We start from the raw sequence: 19,687 nt of genomic DNA on the forward strand, positions 1-19,687 counted from the left end.
TGTGCTCCCTCACAGCCAATGAGCCCTGTGATTGTAAAAATGTGCTCCCTCACAGCCAATGAGCCCTGTGACTGTAAAAATGTGCTCCCTCACAGCCAATGAGCCCTGTGACTGTAAAAATGTGCTCCCTCACAGCCAATGAGCCCTGTGATTGTAAAAATGTGCTCCCTCACAGCCAATGAGCCCTGTGACTGTAAAAATGTGCTCCCTCACAGCCAATGAGCCCTGTGATTGTAAAAATGTGCTCCCTCACAGCCAATGAGCCCTGTGACTGTAAAAATGTGCTCCCTCGCTGCCCTGAGCCCCGCGAGTGTAAAAATGTGCTTCGCAGGATAGGTCTGCGTCAACAACAATCCTCGCAGAGGGGCGCTGCGTTACCAAGTGAACTCCGCAGGAGACCGCTGCGTTAACAAGTTCTCTGCAGGAGACCGCTGCATTACCAAGTTCTCCGCAGGGACATCTGCGATACCAAGAGTCTCCGTAGGGACATCTACGACACCAAGAGTCTCCGCAGGGACATCTGCGACACCAAGAGTCTCCGCAGGGACATCTGCGACACCAAGAGTCTCCGTAGGGACATCTACGACACCAAGCTCTCCCTCACAGCCTTGAGCCCTGTGACTGTATAATCTTGAGCTTCCATGCAGCCTTGAGCCCTGCGTTATCAAATTTGTGCTTGTTTAGGCGGCCCGTGGCGCCGCGGTGCCAGTCCTGATCCTCTGACCATGTGCAGGCACCTCTTCGTGGTGTCAGAGACTAGTATTCGAATTTGCAACAGCATTCGATGAAGCCAAGACCTGCTCAGTATCTTCATACTGTATCGTGCTGCAGAGCACCATAGCATAGACAATCAATCACCAACTCAATCCAAGCTAGGATTCATGTTTAGCAACCCGTATTCCCGCTCTGTATGCCTTCTCGCAGTCGATGATCCTTTTGCTGTAACGTAAAATCGCATGATTTGGGTGTAGCACACATAGCGATGTTGTGTTGTGATGCTGTTTCGGTAGGATGTTTGTTATGCCAGTGTGAAGTGAAAGTAGAGATTTAGAGCTTGTGTGTTGACGTGTTGACGTGTTGACGTGTTGACGTGTTGACGTGTTGACGTGTTGACGTTGATGCTGGTGTGTTGAATTGTGCAGTAATCGGGCGGTGAAGGACTGGTGATCAACACACATGCAGGTTCAACATCCTTGGCTTGTTCGAGAAAGCCACACTGGTGCGCAGGGTAAGTTCGCAAGACAGAAACCGCGGGCGACGAACCTATCTGTGTTATGATTGTACAATCGTATTGGAGGACTCCTTGTAGAGACACTGCGTCGTGTGCGAAGGCGGTGGGGTGGAGACGCGATGGAGCGCGTCGGCCCACAGTTTTATCTGACTTGGTGGGCATAACTTTTCTCGCGACAACAGCTTCCGCGGTTAGTGATAGGCTGCTACAATTGCATTATAATGTCAGTCTTTCATGTTTATGGCACAAACTTAGCACAACGCATCGGAGTTAACGCGGCAAGCGGCGCAATATTCCACTCACCTCATCGTGGACGACGAACGTCTAGAATTTATGCATCATGTTCGTCGCCCGCGACCTTGGTTGGCGGTATCTCATGTAAGACTCACTGCGTGGTTTTGGGTGTGAGAGCCAGGAATGGCGCCTAAGTCATGACCCTTCGCGGAGCACTGACGGAGTGCTACTTCGGACTCAGGTTGGAGTGTTATCAGGGTTTCCTGCCCATCATTAGCTTTTTGATCGGCGGGACACTGTATGACTCACATGGTCTATATAAGACTCGGGAAGGGGCTCTGTGACTGGTGTTCTTTGGACGAATGCACGCAGTATTATTTTGCATTATCTATGGGGTCAGCTGGATTTCGACAGTATCATGCTGGGACTTACCCGTCTAACCGCTCTTTTACATCGATGTATTCAGCGGACAATGGTCGGCTGCCATGGTAGATGTTTCTGTAGAAACTCTGATCAGCTGACCAAAATCTGCTACTTGATCGGCTGGCACGGGTACTGTAGCAAAGTAGACCTGATGGGAATCACATTCTCATTCGCAATTCCTTGGCGGTCCACAACGTAACCATAGATGTCAGTGCATTGAAATTGTAGTATGGTCAGACGGAAGAACTTATCCGGTGCCTCAAAAGGAAGGCCTGCTCGACTCTGAAAGCCAAGGGAAAGTATTGCAGAACAAATTGCTGGGGGAAGGAGGACGTATTTATAGGCTCCTCAGCTCCAATCGCCCAAGTGCTCTGCTCGATTGTAGACGTTGAGGGGCACAATGCCTATCCAAATTGAGGACTGTTATTATACCGCAATTTTCTGCAACGACATTGTTAGGGCTATTTGAGATGGCCGCCGAGAAAAATTGCTGGTCATGTTGAAAAACAGTGACGTTAAGTTGGTTAAGAAACGTTGGCTCACTGTTCATCGTTCGATCTTCTATATTGAGGCAATGAGAACTATTCATATTTGAATTTTACCCATAGCCCCGAAATTTTCATCACTACCCATCATGGATTATGTGTTTTCCAGATCTCGCTTGTATCTTAATTGTCTGAGTCGTGTGTAGTGTTCCGTCCGTCAGGACTCTGGATTGCGGAAGCGTCAGGCGACGGTCGTACGAGCGGGTCCTCGAACCGTCGTTGACCGGACTCAACTTTCGAACTTATAACCGGTGTTGAGATACGTTGTTCGCTGATTTTCCTCATTATAGATAAATTTTATCCTTTCTAAAGTGGCAGCTCATGAACCGTTCAACGAATTTAAAAAAATGTTGTGCTCAATATATATCTTTTGGCACGTTCATCCCAGCAAGACTTAAACCATGAGGTATATTCACCACACAAACACCACAAGACACAAAATTCACAGCAGCATCACCATGACCGGACTTTTGACAGAGCGCTAAGAGTCCTCGGATTCTAGGCAAAGTTCGACTGTGTTGAAAGACTTTTACGTTGATAGCTAGACTGAATACTCTATCAAACCCCCTTTGTCTGTCTAATCCCACGATTGGGGCCAGAATTCTTAGGAAGCTGATCTGGTTCTTGGTGAACCATGTATCTCGTGCTTTTAGCTTGAGTCTGGAAGTCAAAAATTGGCTCTGGGGACCGCAAAGGGTTTCTAGGAGCTTTTCACCCCCTAGGAAATGCTTTCTAGCTTCTAGGGCTATTATAGGCTCCAGGAAGACGGGATCTGCTCCTGGGATCTTTACTCTATGCTCCTGCCGGAATATTTAAATGGGTCTGGGAATATACCATCCAGATCCAGGAGCTGCAGAGCCCCTGGGAGCATACTGTGGGATCCCAGAGGGACCATAGTACCTTTCGAATCCGCGGAAAGCCCTCAACAAACACCTTCACCAATCCTGCGCATAAATCTGCGCATAAATCTGCGCAATTGAGTCATTTCTAGAAGCCTGGGCCATGAAACCATGAGCGTCACTTATGCCTCTAGGAATCAACAAGTCGTTAAGAGGAACGTGGCTTTGATTCCTCGAGTTGACGGTGTTAGACCCCAGGAGCCATGACAGGTTTCCTAGGGCTAAGAGACTCCTGGAGGCTGCTATTTTGCTCCTAGAAAGCTCTGAAAAGCTCTTAGGAGCAAGATCATCCCTATGATCAAGATTTCTTTCTAGCATTGATAGAGCTATTAGCAGGATAGTGACTAATGATAGTGAAGATAACAGTCCTATAGGCTAATGTAAGATTGACTTTCTAAGACTCGTATGTTATATGGGCTATGCATATTTCCATCAAATATTCTAACAAGAGGACAATAGTAATGGATAATTTCAGAATGGTCAGCCACTACTATTCTTCTTGAAACTAAGCTGCTCCGTGCACTCTTCCTTGACTGGCCACGATGGGAAGGCTAGTGAGATCAAGAGATGAACGCGTATCCATATATATATTAAATTAAGTCAATTCGTTCATATGAATTTTAACCTCGTCATCCTCATTTTTCAATGCTACCTCTCCTTTGTTCATCTATTGAGAAATAATCTTAGAGCGATTCTATTTTGTGGCTGTGTTCCAAATTATCCCTATCTTGTTCTTTAAACCCTTGAATTTGAAGCACCTTAGCCGTCACTGGAACTACCTTGTCGGCTTATGCCTCGCGCATCAAGTTTTCCCCCATTGACTTAAGATTCCTTTGATTTCGATATCTCGTTACAGTAATTTGAAGCAGAACTTGATTCTTTATTTCGATCTTAGTTCTAATCAAGATCGCTATAGCCAAGGAGAATATAAGTCATCAAAGAGTCCTCACATGTAGTGCCTTGTAGTGATCAAATCCAATGCTACTGTGTCTATCTGATATACCCCACTATCAACTTGATTTTGCTGCACCTGGAGGGAATACTGGCACCAAGATCGCGATTCAAAGAGAAAAGCTGAAGCATATTATAAAACTAGTCACAAACTGTCAAATGTTAGAAATAGATCGCCTTCTGGAGAACAGCAATAATACAAGAGTCTTACCGAGCCTTCAACTAAGCTACTTGCTTCTGTCCACTGTAAGCTATTGCGCTTGACTGAGCATCCATTGCTTCATTGGCCTACATTAATCGAGATTGAATCCGAAGCCAGAAAATGTTTGTGAGTACGTTTTCAAATAGGTATGTGACGTTCTAGGGGCGAGTACGGATAAGTATATTTGGTGTCGCCGGTGTTTCCTTTGTAATTGGCGGCACGGTGACAAGCTGGTATTCTTCGACAAAGGAGATAGCCTCGCGAGTCAGGTCTCGTACTAGATCTGTTTCTTTCCCCGGTTCCACGAAGTCGTGCTTGACTTCTTCAAGGGCCGCTTTCCAGTTGTCCTCATATCCCATTTCGCGCGATGCCATTTTAAGCTCACAGAAACACCAAGGTAATTCATTATGGAAACTGAACGGAGCTTTTGTACCAATTTGAGAAACAGAGCTAGTAGTACTGAGATCTTTGGTCAGAGCTGCATCATAAGTGCCTGCGCCCGTGTGGTATGCGTAAACGTAGGAGGTTGTTATGCTCTTGGATGATGGCGCCTCTGAACTTGAGGTGGAAATGTTTGGAGAAAGGAATAGCGATAGGTGCGGCGATAGCAGAGGCAGGCAACAGAATCATGCATGTGAGGGGTCTCATTCAGGAGGTTTCAGGGAGTAAGTTGTGATCCCTAAGTTGGAGTTGGGAAAGGAGTAGGCAACAGCGCCGTGAAGGGGAATTTCACAAATGTCAAGGTTTGGTGTACTGTAAGGCAGGGAGCAAACTACATTTATATTTAGAGAACAATTTGAGGACTTGTTTAGCCACAATGAGTCAAGTGACCGTTGAGAACAAATTTAGTGCGACAACTGCAATCAAGTATTCATCACCACATTCATTCACCGCACTTATCCTCGTTCAGTGCAGTTGATCAACAATACTACCCATGGAAACGCTCCAAACTCTAGGTGGCTGACCTATGGGTTTACAAACCAGATTATGAACATTTCATCTCATTTCGGGCCAATCTTCACGCTTCTCGTTTCCGTTTTACAATCTCAACCTTTTCACCATCTTAGAATATAGGGTTCAAAAGATTCATATAATGTTTCAGTTCATTCTGTTTCAAACATGGAAAACTCGAACATTGGTGGGATCTGCAACAGTTAGAACTACTTCGGCACATCTATTTGTACCATGACTTACAAGACTGTTTTGATTTGTATGTTTCTTCAAATGACTTGACATGAAACATCTCAATGACAATGACTCTATCCGCTTTGGACCTCAGGATCTCACGCACTGATTTGAAAGCATCATCCAGGCGCTGTGACGTAAGTGATGTGAAAGTGTCTGCAAGACGCAAGGCTAGGTTGGCTATATCCATATCAGATGCCGAATGAGTCTAGAACATTTTAACAAAATCCATTTGTGCTGGCACGGCCGAAACTGGCCCCTTCTGACGCTGAAAATGGCCCCCTCGGCACCACCAATATTCGCACGCACCCGCCCGGTCGCAACCACGCGCCATCCCCCCCTGCCCCTGGTAACGGACGGTATAATGATGCCCGGACACCGGTCCACTGCGGCGCTTGGGTTCGCACCATCCATTTCCCCTGCCCCCTTGTTGCCCTCGTTGCCTGGGTGTACTTTGTCTTTTTCCATGACCTTCCACTCAGTCACTCCCAAATCGCTAACCTTTCTTTCACGGCGCCAGAAATGGCGACCTTTTGTCCAGCTGTCATTGGTTACGCTGGCTGGCCCACTGGTCGCCAGCCATAAAAGAACCCATTACCCTCGTCCTGCTCTCCCTCGTTCGCCTTCATTTTTCCCTCCCGGGTTCCCTCGTTCTTCCCCACGCTTCCGCTTCGCGCTGTTCTTTCTACGCTCAAAGCGATTTCCCTTGCAATTTGAACGATAATCTTCCGTACCTCCTGTGTATCCGGCTGTGTTGTTCCTCTCGACAAGCCGAAAAAGGCATGTCCTCGAAAAACGCTGACGCCAATTGTCGGAACAGACTTCGGAGGGTGATAGTGACTCATCCTGTGTGTCTTTTCGGCCGGACTGCAGCGATAGTGATGAATCAGACGCCGATCAAGCACCAGATTCGACAATCCAGACTTCACCTAAGTCTTCACGGTCTTCCGAACAATGCGATGGAGTCTCCGGCAGCTCCAAACCCTCCGTGCGCGTCCCGGTCCGCTCTGGGGGCTTGCCAGATTTTAGTGATGATCCAGATGATGACACTGATAAGGACATTGCAAACATTCCTCTCGACTATGGGCGTTCAGAGAAAACTAAGGTTCGCGGGGTTCGAATTGAGCAACGCTGGCACAAGTAGGCCAATCATGTCAAACTTGCGTGTGGATGTGCGCTGACATGATCAGGTATTGTCGAGTGAAGGTCAAAACCCCTAATGCGCTTTTGAAATGGAACGATCCGACAGAGGCTCTTCGACAGATGACTCCTAATGATGTACATCGGTTTCTCAACTACTGCCTGAAACTCAAGTATGGCGAAGGTGGTAGACATTTGAAGGGAACAACGAAAGCTAGCGCTCTCAAAGCTGATTGGAAGACTTTCCGAGGCTATTTTCGAAGAGTAACCCGTACTAGGATCAGTCCTGAAGATAGTGAAGAGATAAATGCGGTGGGCTGCCCATCCTCCTTTTCGCGACATCCGGAGCTGATAAAAACCAGGGGATTCGGAAACTGATCGACAAGTTCAACCTCAACCAACAAGAGCGAGGCAAAGAACCGGTCTATGTACAAGACTTGACCGAATTGAATGAGACCATTCTTCGAACCCAGGAAAGGCGGTTTCATTTTGGATACGAGCGTATTCAAATGTGTCTCTTCAGCATGCTTGGCATTTACACCGTGAATCGACTGAGTGCCCTGCTTTCGTTACAATTGAAGCATCTACAGTTCTCTATACAGAAAGATCCTCAGGGTGGCCCTCCTGTGCTTCTGGCGGAGATCAGGTCAGAGCACACGAAGCAGTTCCTCGGGTCTGAAGCAATGTACGTATACTTTGTTCCCCACTCCAGAAGGCTCGGCGATTGATTTTCCTAGCAATACTTTTCCATTCCCTGAAATCATTGACGGGCAATGCCGACTCGATCCGATTTAAATGGGCAAAGCAAACCCCTGATCATCGTTCAAATGTCTTAATCAAGCGCCATTCTTCAAATAGGATTCACAAGTGTCACTAGTCCTTGGCTTGGCAATTTATTATTGGTTGCCTACTAATCAGGGCCAGACCGCTAATGCAGACGGCTCGCCATTCGAGGGCTGTGCCGATGCTAGGCCCCACACTTTTCTTGAATATTAAATAAGGTTTTCATCTAGCCAAATAATCTTTCGATAGAAACGCCGAGGAGTCCTCCTACCAAATCTGAGACTTTCCCGATCTGGAGATGTCCCGATCTGAGAAAGATCGAATGGTGCGGAATCCAGGTCCAGACTTCGTTTCTCATCGAGACCCACCACAGTCTTTGGAAAGGTTGTGGACGCCACCCCCTGAATGGTCAATCACTTTCTTCTCTCCTAGTAGCAGGGACACTTATGTGTACTGGCTGGCTCGTTTTCGGGAGGGCGTTTATTCAATTTCGAACCCCTCGCCTTCATATATTTTTAATTTTCCCCGGGCCCTGGGAGATACGATATACTAGACTGGCCCATGAGCTGGAAGTTTAGCCTGACGCAAAGTTGTGAACAGAGCCGCACCGTCAGAGTTAGTCCCCGAAGTGTCTATACGAACAACCAAGTCCAGTCAGGTTGGTGCTTGTGATGTGCATATACCCTTCATACCCTTCTGTGCCTCTTCGGGATAATAAGAAATATATGTTCATTTCTCTCAGCTGTACCAGCATGGGGCATGGCAGATCTTCAGAGTATCATTCGCAGAAAATTGACACATTTTTACAACCCGCGCAAGCAAACTCATTTCCTGGAAGATTAGCGTAGACTGGTCACAGTATCACCCATCTCTTGCCATCTGATCTGCCAGGATCTCTGGTAAATGTGCGGACGACGATGCACCTATCATCGCACAGGTCCCTCCTTGAACGAACCATGGTTGCCCATTGAAAGGTTCCATAGTGTCCTATAGAATCATCAATTAAAGCTTCGGCCAATCGTTTGGGAATGTTTTTCTGCTATGCCCCACTTCGGAACCTCAACTACCCTCGCCATTCTTTTACTTCTAATATTTTAGCATTGGCCTCCAAATTTTCCTCTGGTTTTTTTTTACTTCGCCCCTGCTTTAAGAGTTGCAATTGACAATATATGAGAGGTGAGTCAGGGCAGAGCTTATACAATCAGATCAATCAAATCGAATCCTGATCGTTGGACTGCTCACACGTCAATTAAGCAGGTCTCTAGGTTCAGGTAATGTCAAGGAATCAGGACTTGACTATAGTATTCCTTACGATCTTGAACATTCAACTCAAGATCCTCTTCATTGATCGCATGATGAATCTCGAGCTCGAGTCAGAACTCCATGTAAGCAGGTCGTTCTTTCATCTGATATTATAAAAGTAAGGTCCGGGGATATTAACCGGGATTTCAGGGTTGCGACCAGCCTCAAAAAATTGTTTCATCGCGGATACTCGAGGTGCCCTCGATCTTATCCATTTCTCACACTCGCACCGTGACACTGCATTCATGGAAGCCCCACCCCAACCGTGCTATTCTTACTTCATGCGATACTGCTCTAGATCACGCGGAAAAGCAAAGCCTGGCTTATGACTTGAAGGAATCCTATAATAAGGTATGGACCTAATGATTCCTTTGATTTTTGAGGAAGCAAAAAGGACATTTGAACTTGATTGAAACTGAGATTTCTTTTTTCATTGGGGCAGATTATGCTGGCAAGCACCGAAATCCTGTTAATTGCACAACATTTCCAGCATAAATTGTGCATGGCAAATGCTCCATCAGAGTTCAATTTATTACTCGAAGAGATTGACATCATGCTCTGTATGCTTAGTCGGAATGAAGCGGCTCTTGCCTGGATACGAGAGAAGGTGAACAAACAGGGTGAAGATTGAGATGATCATCCCGATGACGAATCGTACGATGGGTTCAAGAGTTTTGAGATCGCTGGTTCTTTCGTAAAGACGTAGCCGAAAAAAATACAAAAGGAGCCGGATTCCCAGCCCAAAAAAAAGCAGGACTTCGGTCCTCGCACTTTGATGTATCATAGTGTCCCTCTTTTTCCTGCGGGCTTGAGAACTTCCGTGACCACGGCTGTCGCTGCCACGAGCCCAGCGATTTAACACGTACTCCCTCGCTGCTATGGGCCCCGCGACTGTAAGACGGTGCTTCGCAGGATGGGTCTGCGTCAACAATAATCCTCGCAGGGTGGGGGTACTGCGAAACCAAGGACATCAGAGCTTCCGTGGCCACGGCTGTAGCTGCCACGAGCCCAGAGATGTAGGACTTGCGCTCCCTCACAGCCAATGAGCCCTGTGACTGTAAAAGTGTGCGTCGCAGGACGAGCTCTGCATCAACAAATGTGCATCGTAGGGGATTGCTGCGTTAACAAGGCCCCTAGCGACGTGCAGGCACCTCTTCGCGGTGCTAGGGACCAGTATTCGAGTATTTAAGAGCACTCGAAGTAGCAAAGATCTGCGCAAAATCTTGACGACGTATTTCGTCTTTCGAAGGATCATCATTGGAGAAATAAACTGTGCCCTAGATAGATGCAAACCAATCATCAGAATCGTAAATTCAAGATTCAACCTTCGCTATCGAGTGCCATGTTCCCAACCCTCCTGTCTTCACGGTCTGCGGTCGGCTAGTCTTCCCGTCGCAATAGAATGCATCTGCCATCAGGGCGTAGAGCGAAATCGGGCTCTCACACCTGGGGGGCACCGTTCCCGCTGGTGTTGGCCAGCACAATGCCCACATCGAGGCGTTTCCTTACATGACCATGCGAGGTGTCCAAATCGTTGGCACCGGAAGCATCTCTTTCTTTTTAGTTCGCAGCGTTCCACACTGTCGATGAGTCTTTGGCCAACCAGGAAGCCCTTGCTTAGAATGTAGTCGACCCCTTCCGCGGTGTCGAACCAGATGCAATACTTTAGAGGGCCTAGGCACGCTATTAGTTGTTGTCAGGGTTATACATGAAGTATACAGGATGAATGGAGACATGATTTACGGGACCCATATATGTATGAATAAGCCCGTATACGCATTGATGGGAAGCTCTCGTGACTGTGAGCTTCAGTAAAGTTACAGGATAGATGGATGGATGATATTATTTACCCTGACCTCTCGCAATTAAGCGATACACAGGCTACCACTATTGTGTAAATACATGATTGTGTGTTCCAATGAGATTGTTCCAAAACTTCCTAAACGGTGAAATTTGAGCCTCACCTGGTAAGGCCTGTCGTGGCCCTGTTGCCGTTGGCGGTATTAGGCTGCCCTCATGGCGCGGCTGTGAGAAATATACGAATGAGACGGACAGCAAGCGTCCGTTTTTGGCTCCATCTCTGTTAGGGAACCGCGAGAACGCGGGCAAAGCAGATGCTAAGAATCTGGATAGTGATTGTGTAACAGATGCGGTTTTGTTCCGAGTTCGTTTGATTGAGCGTTGGCTTGTCTTATTCTCGAGCTGGAACGGTGACGGTTTATTGTGAAATCGGAGATGAAGATCTTCAATTGTGAGTATGGGGTTGGCGGGAAGAAAAGGTTCTTGCACTGGAGGAGTCGGTTGCGGTATGGATGTGACAGGTCGCTGAAGGACAGAAGCATAGGTTGTTTGTTGGTTTTGGGGCGAGGAGGTGATGGACGGTATCGTTTGATGAAGCTGGGGAGAGTGGGCTGTTGGAGGTTGTTGAGGCTCTGGGTCTATTATGGCGGGTAGCGGATTGGAACGGCAGTCCAGGTTGGTGTTCAACCGTTCCTTCGCTGAAGTAAATGTAATCGGCGTAGATTGAGTTTGGGACTCTGTACTGAAGTCGTCTGTAGTTTGTGTAATGGAATCGGCGGTAGGAGTTGACCGTTTAGGGGAGGAGAATGCGGTGGTTAAGGCGGGGGGTTTGCTGAGAGTTCCGAGATGGTGTTTCAAATCGCACGAGATTATCTGCCATATGCAGTCTTCGTGTAGATGTTGTACTTCCTCGAACGGGGTGCATTGGAAGGTGGATAAGTGCTTGGTCGATTGGCAGGCAAAACAGCATGCCACATTGCTGACTCGTGAAGGTCGGTAATAGAAGCCATTCTGGGCCAGTTGGAGCGGAGTGACCAAGCACTATTCCTTGGAACGAACGAGCTCGGGCTGTGATGGTAGAGTAGTCGTAGGTGATTGAGACGAGATAGTAATCCTCATTGTGAGAATCATCCTCATCGTGAGAATCATCCTCATCGTGAGAATCATCCTCATCATGAGAATCATCCGCCGAGGTACAGGCTGGATGGATGGATGGATTTCATTTACCCTGATTCCTCGCAAAAAGGCGATATGCAGGCTACAACTACTGCGTAAATACATGCATTTGTGTTCCACGGAGATTGTTCCAAACTTCCTGAGCGGTGAACTTTGAGCCTCACCTGATAAGGCCTGTCGTGGCCAGCTTGCCGTTCATGGTGTTAGGCTGCCTTCATGGCGCGGCTATAATGAGTTCCTTGATAAGGCCGCCAACAATCGTCTGCGGCTGGCTGCATCTCGGCTAGGAGCCTTGAGAATGCTGGTAAAGCTGAGATTAAAAACCTAGCGAGAGACTGTGAAGCAGATGCTTTTTTGTTGCGGGCCGTTTCGGCCGACGCCTGATTCTTGAAACGGATCACATATGCGGTCTTAGTAGTACCAATCCCCGCAACCTGTGCGTCCTGAGTGGACGGCGTCTTCAACAGTGCCGTCCTGATGTGGGTGTTCGCTGCCGGGGTGGGGAGGTAGCGGCCGAACGCGTCTCCGTTGTTCTCTGTGCCTGGCGTTTCAGTGACAGATCGCTGAGTGCTGATTCGGACGCAGTTCTTGTCTTTGTGGTGTCCCGCGGTTGTGGATTGTCTGTGCCGGCTGCGACAGCCGCCCACGATCGTGTCGGAGTTGCTTTGTTTAGCCCGTCTACCTGCGACCGTAGCGCTTGGATCTCTTCCTGTAGCTTCTCATTATGAGTTTGGAGCTCGTTCTGTTTGTCTTTCACTTCTCTCAGTTCGGTCCGGGTGGCGTGAATGAGCATGGTTTGCTCTTCAATGGTGCGTTGCAGGTTTACGATAATCTGCCAAATCTCTCTGGTTGTCACTCGTCCGGTGCTGGTTCCGGTATTGGTCAGCTCCACGGGGTCCGGGGCCGCGTGGGTCTGCTCGCTTTCTACTCGTGCATGTCTCCTGGTCCGGACCGTGGTCGTTGGTGCAAGGTTTTCCGATGCGTCGATCCCTGTGCCTCTTCGCGTGGTTGTGGTGGCAAGGGGCTCGGGAGCCCCCGTGGGTGGGTCCGCCATCCGTCTGGCGTTAGTTCCCGCTCGGCACACAACACAAAATGTTATATCGCAATAGTATCAACCACCCGTTGGTACGGTCGTCCAGCTGTTCGGATCAATACAGTAGTATTCGAATTCAGTTATACCCCTGCACTCTTGCCATTATCTTACAGTAGAATTCGAAAACACTTTACCCCTCAGACACACACGATTTGTTTCTCGGCCCGTACCCGAAACTGCAATATGCTATATTAGGCTTAGCCGTAAATAACAATTTCTCTGATAACAGGACTGTTTTACCTCACAATACAGAAATATGGTGTGTTCAAGTTAATGCCCCACCATGCCCAGCGATCTTGTTCCACGATCTATCGCTAGATGATTGCTCATCGTGCTAAAAGCATTTCCATTCGTGTTCCACAATATCAAGCACAGCTGTCGTGTTTAAATCATTAAATGACCGGGGACAAGCATCATTCCTCGACACAGACAATTTGACCAGTCGATTTGCACAACTCATCCTGCAGATTGAGAACGATTATTCCTCGCAAGAATACTGTTCACCTCGTACTGTATTTTGCTGATTGATGATCCCGACCGCACAATATTGATGATGTGATGGACATCATCATTATCAGAATGCCGTATCAGCTCAAAAAATTCGTCCAAAAACCTCTGATAGTGACTCAGTTCTTCTTCCATATTACTTAAGTGAATATTGCGTCGCTTGTCGGAACTTTCATCGAATATGCAAACCGAGCCACTCTTTGTGCACTCCAAGCATGGGTTTCCAGAACTGCACTATTGTTGAAGATATCAAAAAATCAGCAGCCAGGCTATGCGGAATATTCAAGACTCTATACCTTTGTCCGCCGACGCTGACATTCTTTGCAGGCGTTTGGCAATCGTCGATTAGACACGTCTCCTTCTAATTCGTCAACCACCGAAGCTTTGGTAGTTGGCGTATGAAGTCGAATAGGTCTGAGACGGGAAGCAGACATTTCTTATCAATGGTCTGGTATGAAGGCTGGTGTGGAGTCGATGATGAGGATGAGCGGGGCAGGGAGTGGGGGAGCGAGGCAAATACAGGAGCCGTGTTGGAACATTTTTTATGCTATGAGTCAGCCGTTTTACTTAGTTAATTCTAGCTCTTTTAGTAATACGGTTCTAATACAGCTCTATTCTGTGTAGCCAAGTAACGGATGTAATATATTGACTACATATGGGGTTAGCGTGGGTTCGGATACGTGCCGAGAAACAAAGTGTGTGTCTGAGGGGTAAGCTGTTTTTGAATTCTACTGTAACAGAAAACAACTGATTTCGATCCATCCTGTACAGCAGGGTGAAAGACAAACTATCGACTGTACAGACGCGGAGGGTCAAGCGGATCACTGTATAGCACCAGATCGACCGGTGGCCCAACGGTACTGTACCGACTGCCCAGTGATAGCCTTTTGTGCCACGTGGCAAAAATACCGACCTCCCGTATCGACTGAGTAATGACGGGACGGGCCGCGATGCGAACCCCTGATCCGCCCGACCGCGATGAACGCGAGAATTCGCCACCGCGACTGTCCAGACCGAAGCGCACCACCAAACCACCGAAAAACTATGCTCGAGAGCAAGAGATTGACAACGAGCAGAGGAAGACGCGACCGCTACCAAAGAAGAGAATCGAACCCGAAGACCAGCCTGACGTGGCAACCTCGGACGACTCCGCGACCGAGGGCGACGACCTCGATGTCAGCAATCTGGTGCAAGAGATCGCCAAACTCAGGAGGGAGATCAGACTCCGCGATGAGATACATAAGGAAGAACTACTAAAAGCCCAAGCAGAGTTTGGTGCCGCCCTCGCTGAGGTCCGACACGAGCTACAGAACCTGACTGATAGACCCTTGACACCGCAATGTCACTCCGAGGCATGCTCTCAGAACATCCATGATGCGATTCTCTGCGAGATTCAATCCTTGCGCGAGGAAATCAGCGTCCCCGCTCCCACGAGTTCCCCATCCTATGCAGATGTCGCGCGCACTCCTCCAACCAGTTACCCAAGCAACATACGGACACTGTCAACGCTGGGCACGACACCGACCACCTTTACCGAAACTTTGTACTGTACGATAGACACCTCGAAGATGACCGAAAATGAAAATGAAAAGATATCCGCGGGCTCAATCAGGGCCGCAATCGAGAAAGAGATCCGGACGATGGAGGATCACACCCACTGGCGCTGCCGCGCGGTCACCGTGAGTCCAAGAGACCCCAAGCGGATCAGGATTGCGTGTCGTGATGAAGCCGAGCACCAGCTGGTCAAGAAAGTGGCGGAAGAAAAGATCGGAACAGGATCCCGGGTGCTCCGGGACGAGCTCTACCCGATCAAGGTCGACGGCGTCAAGAGGGCTGCGGTACTGGATGACAACCATGCCATTCTGGCTGGAGCAGCCGTAGTACTGAGTGAAGAAAACGAAAGTACGGTCGCCAAGATGACGTGGCTTAGCAGCAAGGAAGCCGCGAAGCCATATGGCTCGATGGTCGTGTACCTCACTAAAGGCTCCGACGCGCGGAGGCTCCTAGCCGACGGATACTTCCACGTTGGAGGGGAATCCGAGACAACCAGCGTCTTTGAATATCGGCCACGACCGATGCAATATTATAACTGCCAGGAGATTGGTCACAAGGCATTCCGATGCCGGAAGACCCAGAAGTGCGCAAAGTGCGCCGCGGAGGGTCATCACCACAGTCGCTGCGATCAAGAGGTTCCAAAGTGTGTTCCATGCGGTGGGCCACATGAATCGTTTAGCAAGAATTGCCGGAAGCTCTACCCACCACATCATGAATAAAACACTTCGAATAATCCAATTGAATGTGAGAAAGCAGGGTGCCGTGCATGAAAGCTTGATGAACGACGAACAAACTAAGGACGCAGTGGCGTTAGCGATTCAGGAACCCCAGGCGAAGAGGATTCAGGGACGACTCTTGACCACCCCGATGGGACATCACAAATGGACGAAGATGGTACCCTCCACCTGGAGGGAAGGCAGATGGGCGATCCGGAGCATGCTTTGGGTCAACAAAGATGTAGAAGCGGAGCAAGTGGCCATTGAGTCTCCGGATCTGACGGCGGCGGTCATCCGACTACCCGAACGGCTGATCTTTATAGCATCGGTCTACGTCGAAGGGGGAGATTCCTTGGCTCTGGATGACGCGTGTGGTCACCTGAGAAAGGCAATTGCGATGGTGCGGCGAGACACGGGCGCGGTGGTGAACATCATGATTATGGGAGACTTCAACCGCCATGATCAACTCTGGGGCGGAGACGAGGTGTCCTTGGGAAGACAGGGCGAAGCGGATCCAATCATTGACCTCATGAGTGAATTTGCTCTCAGTAGCTTGCTCAAACGAGGCACGAAGACATGGCAGGGTGAAGGACAGTATGGGGACTGCGAATCCACAATTGACCTCGTTCTGGCCTCCGACAATTTGGCAGACCTGATGACCAAATGTGTAATACACGGGACTGAGCACGGCTCAGATCACCGGACGATTGAGACTGTGTTTGATGCGCCGTGGTCAGCCCCGAAGCATCAGGAACGACTTCTTCTGAAGAACGCACCATGGAAAGAGATCAATGCTAGAATCGCGAGCACCCTGGCCGCCACTCCGTCGGAAGGCACAGTGCAGCAGAAAACCGACCGATTGATGTCCGCAGTCTCAGACGCAGTGCATACGTTAACTCCAAGAGCGAAACCGTCGCCACACGCGAAGCGGTGGTGGACAACCGACCTGAACCGAACTCCGTTATATGTACACGTACTGGCGCAATCGCGCTCGCTCGGAGCGACGGGCAGGGCGAAAAATACCTCAGCTCGAAAAGTTGGCCCAGGATGCGGCAAAACAAGATCATGATGCCATCCGCAAGCAAAAGAAGAAGCACTGGAACGAGTTTCTCGCAGACAACGACAATATCTGGAAAGCCGCCAAGTACCTGAAATCTGGGGATGATGCGGCGTTTGGGAAACTACCGCAGCTCGCCAGAGCAGATGGGACTACTACTGCTGACCATAAGGAGCAAGCAGAAGAGCTGCTGTCCAAGTTCTTCCCACCTCTGCCAGATGTGATTGAAGATGAGGGGATGAGACCACAGAGAGAACCGGTGAGTATGCCTACGGTTGGCATAGAAGAGATCGAAAGGCAGCTTTTTGCTGCAAAATCATGGAAGGCACCGGGTGAAGACGGTCTACCGGCGATAGTCTGGAAGATGACGTGGCCGACTGTCAAGCACAGGGTTCTCGATTTATTCCAGGCGTCACTGAGAGAAGGCGCGTTACCGACAGAATGGAGACACGCGAAGATCATACCGCTCAAGAAGCCGAATAAAGAAAATTACACCATTGCAAAGGCATGGAGGCCAATCTCGCTCCTCGCGACGCTGGGTAAGATACTGGAATCGGTGGTTGCGGAAAAGATCTCGCACGCTGTGGAGACACACGGCTTGCTCCCGACCAGCCATTTCGGAGCCCGAAAGCAACGGTTCGCGGAGCAGGCGCTTGTGCTATTACAAGAGCAGATCTACACCGCGTGGCGTGGCCGACGGGTGTTGAGTTTGATCAGCTTCGACGTCAAAGGCGCCTACAACGGTGTGTGCAAAGAACGACTACTCCAGAGGATGAAAGCGCGAGGCATACCAGATGACTTGCTCCGGTGGGTCGAGGCATTCTGCTCAGAGCGAACGGCCACCATCCAGATCAACGGGCAGCTTTCTGAGGCCCGAAGATTGCCCCAAGCTGGCCTGCCTCAGGGCTCACCCCTATCTCCGATCCTATTCCTTTTCTTCAACGCAGACCTCGTGCAACGACAGATCGACAGCCAGGGAGGTGCGGTCGCTTTTGTGGATGATTTCACCGCATGGGTGACCGGGCCAACCGCGCAGAGTAACCGGCAAGGAATAGAAGCAATCGTCAATGAGGCACTCGACTGGGAAAGGAGAAGTGGAGCGACTTTTGAAGCGGACAAGACAGCTATCACACACTTTGCTCCCAAGATGCGTAAATCGGACCATGAGTCGTTTATTATCAAGGGACAGACGGTTGTGCCCAAAGACCACGTCAAGATCCTGGGTTTCTTGATGGACACGAGACTGAAATACAAGGAACATATGGCGAGGGCCGCGTCCAAGGGCCTGGAGGCAGCGATGGAGCTTCGGCGACTTCGCGGCCTTTCCCCAGCAACGGCGCGGCAGTTATTTACATCAACGGTGGCGCCAGTTGTGGACTACACCTCCAATGTCTGGATGCACGCGTGTAAGGACAAGGCCATGGGGCCGATCAATCGAGTTCAAAGAGTTGGAGCACAAGCCATTGTGGGGACATTCCTCACGGTCGCGACCAGCGTAGCGGAGGCGGAGGCCCACATTGCCACCGCGCGGAACCGATTCTGGAGACGGGCCGTGAAGATGTGGACGGACATGCATACCCTTCCTGAAACAAACCCGCTCCGCAGAGGTACAAACCGGATCAGAAAGTTCAGACGATATCATCGCTCGCCGCTGTACCAAGTGGCAGATGCGCTTAGGCACATCGACATGGAGAGACTGGAAACAATTGACCCGTTCACGTTGGCCCCATGGGACGAACGCGTACAGGCCAATATTGACGGACAACATGAACCTCAGACTGAAGCGGGCGGGTTGATGCAGATCGCGGTCAGCAGCTCGGCACGGAACGAGCTGGTGGGATTTGGAGTCGCAATCGAGAAACAGCCACCTCGAAATCGAAAATTGAAGCTTAAAACGTTTTCCATCACATTGGGCGCGAGGGCAGAGCAGAACCCGTTCTCTGCGGAGCTGGCAGCCATGGCACATGTGTTGAAAATGATAGTGGGAATCAAGGACTACAGGACTACGTTGCTCACAAGCAACAAGGCGGCGGCGCTCACGCTAAGTAACCCGCGACGACAGTCTGGCCAGGAGCTTGTTTGTCAGATATACAAGTTGATGAGAAGGTTGCGGAGGAATGGAAACCGCATTGAATTCCACTGGATCCCTACTACCGAAGACAACAAGCTGTTAGGTCTGGCTAAAGAACAGGCCAGAACTGCAACACAAGAAGATGCTCTCCCACAAGAACACGTCTCGAGGATGAAGTCGACAACATCGAACATCGCACGTTCCCAAGCAGTCCCCAGCAGTGAGCTACCAGAGAGCATAGGAAGACACGCAAAACGAGTAGATGCCGCACTGCCAGGCAAACACACCCGGCAGTTGTATGATCGCCTAACGTGGAAAGAAGCGAGCGTACTGGCCCAACTCCGAACCGGCATGGCTAGACTCAATGGGTATCTCAATCAGATTAATGTAGCAGAGACGGATGAATGCGATTGCGGACAAGCCAGAGAGACCGTGGAGCACTTCCTCTTCCGATGTCGGAAGTGGACTGTACACCGGACGGAACTGTTACAATGCACGCAGACTCACCGAGGAAACATATCCTTCTTCCTGGGCGGAAAACAGCCTTCTGATGATCAGAAGTGGACGCCAAACTTAGAGGCAGTACGGGCCTCCATACGTTTCGCCATTGCGACGGGCCGACTTGAGGCCACTTGAACATATCGACCAACATAACCCCCACCCCCTTCTTCCTACCCTACTTACCCACCACCTCGTGCTACACATGGTAGACGCGCTTCAACTGCCGAAGATAGGATGTTGAACACTTGGAGAAGCGCCTTCAAGCCAGCCTACTAACCCACTTACTAACCCACGAGAAACTCGCTGCGACACTGCTT

At 49.6% G+C, this 19,687-nt stretch overlaps 4 protein-coding genes across 4 annotated transcripts; 2 read left to right on the forward strand and 2 right to left on the reverse strand.

Annotated features, from left to right (window-relative positions):
- Positions 1-4,643: 4,643 nt before the first annotated feature.
- On the reverse strand, positions 4,644-4,859 carry N7511_003551 (uncharacterized protein; the record flags this gene model as incomplete). Its single annotated transcript, XM_057125976.1, has 1 exon — positions 4,644-4,859. The coding sequence occupies one exon, from the start codon at positions 4,857-4,859 to the stop codon at positions 4,644-4,646; it is 216 nt and encodes a 71-aa protein (XP_056988135.1).
- Positions 4,860-5,944: 1,085 nt separating this feature from the next.
- On the forward strand, positions 5,945-7,605 carry N7511_003552 (uncharacterized protein; the record flags this gene model as incomplete). Its single annotated transcript, XM_057125977.1, has 5 exons — positions 5,945-6,019; positions 6,491-6,810; positions 6,861-7,122; positions 7,173-7,495; positions 7,548-7,605. 5 exons carry the CDS (start codon positions 5,945-5,947, stop codon positions 7,603-7,605), a joined length of 1,038 nt encoding a protein of 345 aa, XP_056988136.1.
- A 3,883-nt stretch (positions 7,606-11,488) lies between these two features.
- Positions 11,489-12,925, reverse strand: N7511_003553 (uncharacterized protein; the record flags this gene model as incomplete). Its single annotated transcript, XM_057125978.1, has 3 exons — positions 11,489-11,895; positions 12,128-12,492; positions 12,561-12,925. The coding sequence occupies 3 exons, from the start codon at positions 12,923-12,925 to the stop codon at positions 11,489-11,491; spliced, it is 1,137 nt and encodes a 378-aa protein (XP_056988137.1).
- Positions 12,926-14,421: 1,496 nt separating this feature from the next.
- On the forward strand, positions 14,422-19,505 carry N7511_003554 (uncharacterized protein; the record flags this gene model as incomplete). Its single annotated transcript, XM_057125979.1, has 3 exons — positions 14,422-15,608; positions 15,661-16,708; positions 16,770-19,505. 3 exons carry the CDS (start codon positions 14,422-14,424, stop codon positions 19,503-19,505), a joined length of 4,971 nt encoding a protein of 1,656 aa, XP_056988138.1.
- Positions 19,506-19,687: the final 182 nt, after the last annotated feature.

This window comes from Penicillium nucicola (assembly GCF_028828085.1).
Source record: "Penicillium nucicola strain IBT 29836 chromosome Unknown utg000002l, whole genome shotgun sequence".
Lineage (NCBI taxonomy): Eukaryota > Fungi > Ascomycota > Eurotiomycetes > Eurotiales > Aspergillaceae > Penicillium > Penicillium nucicola.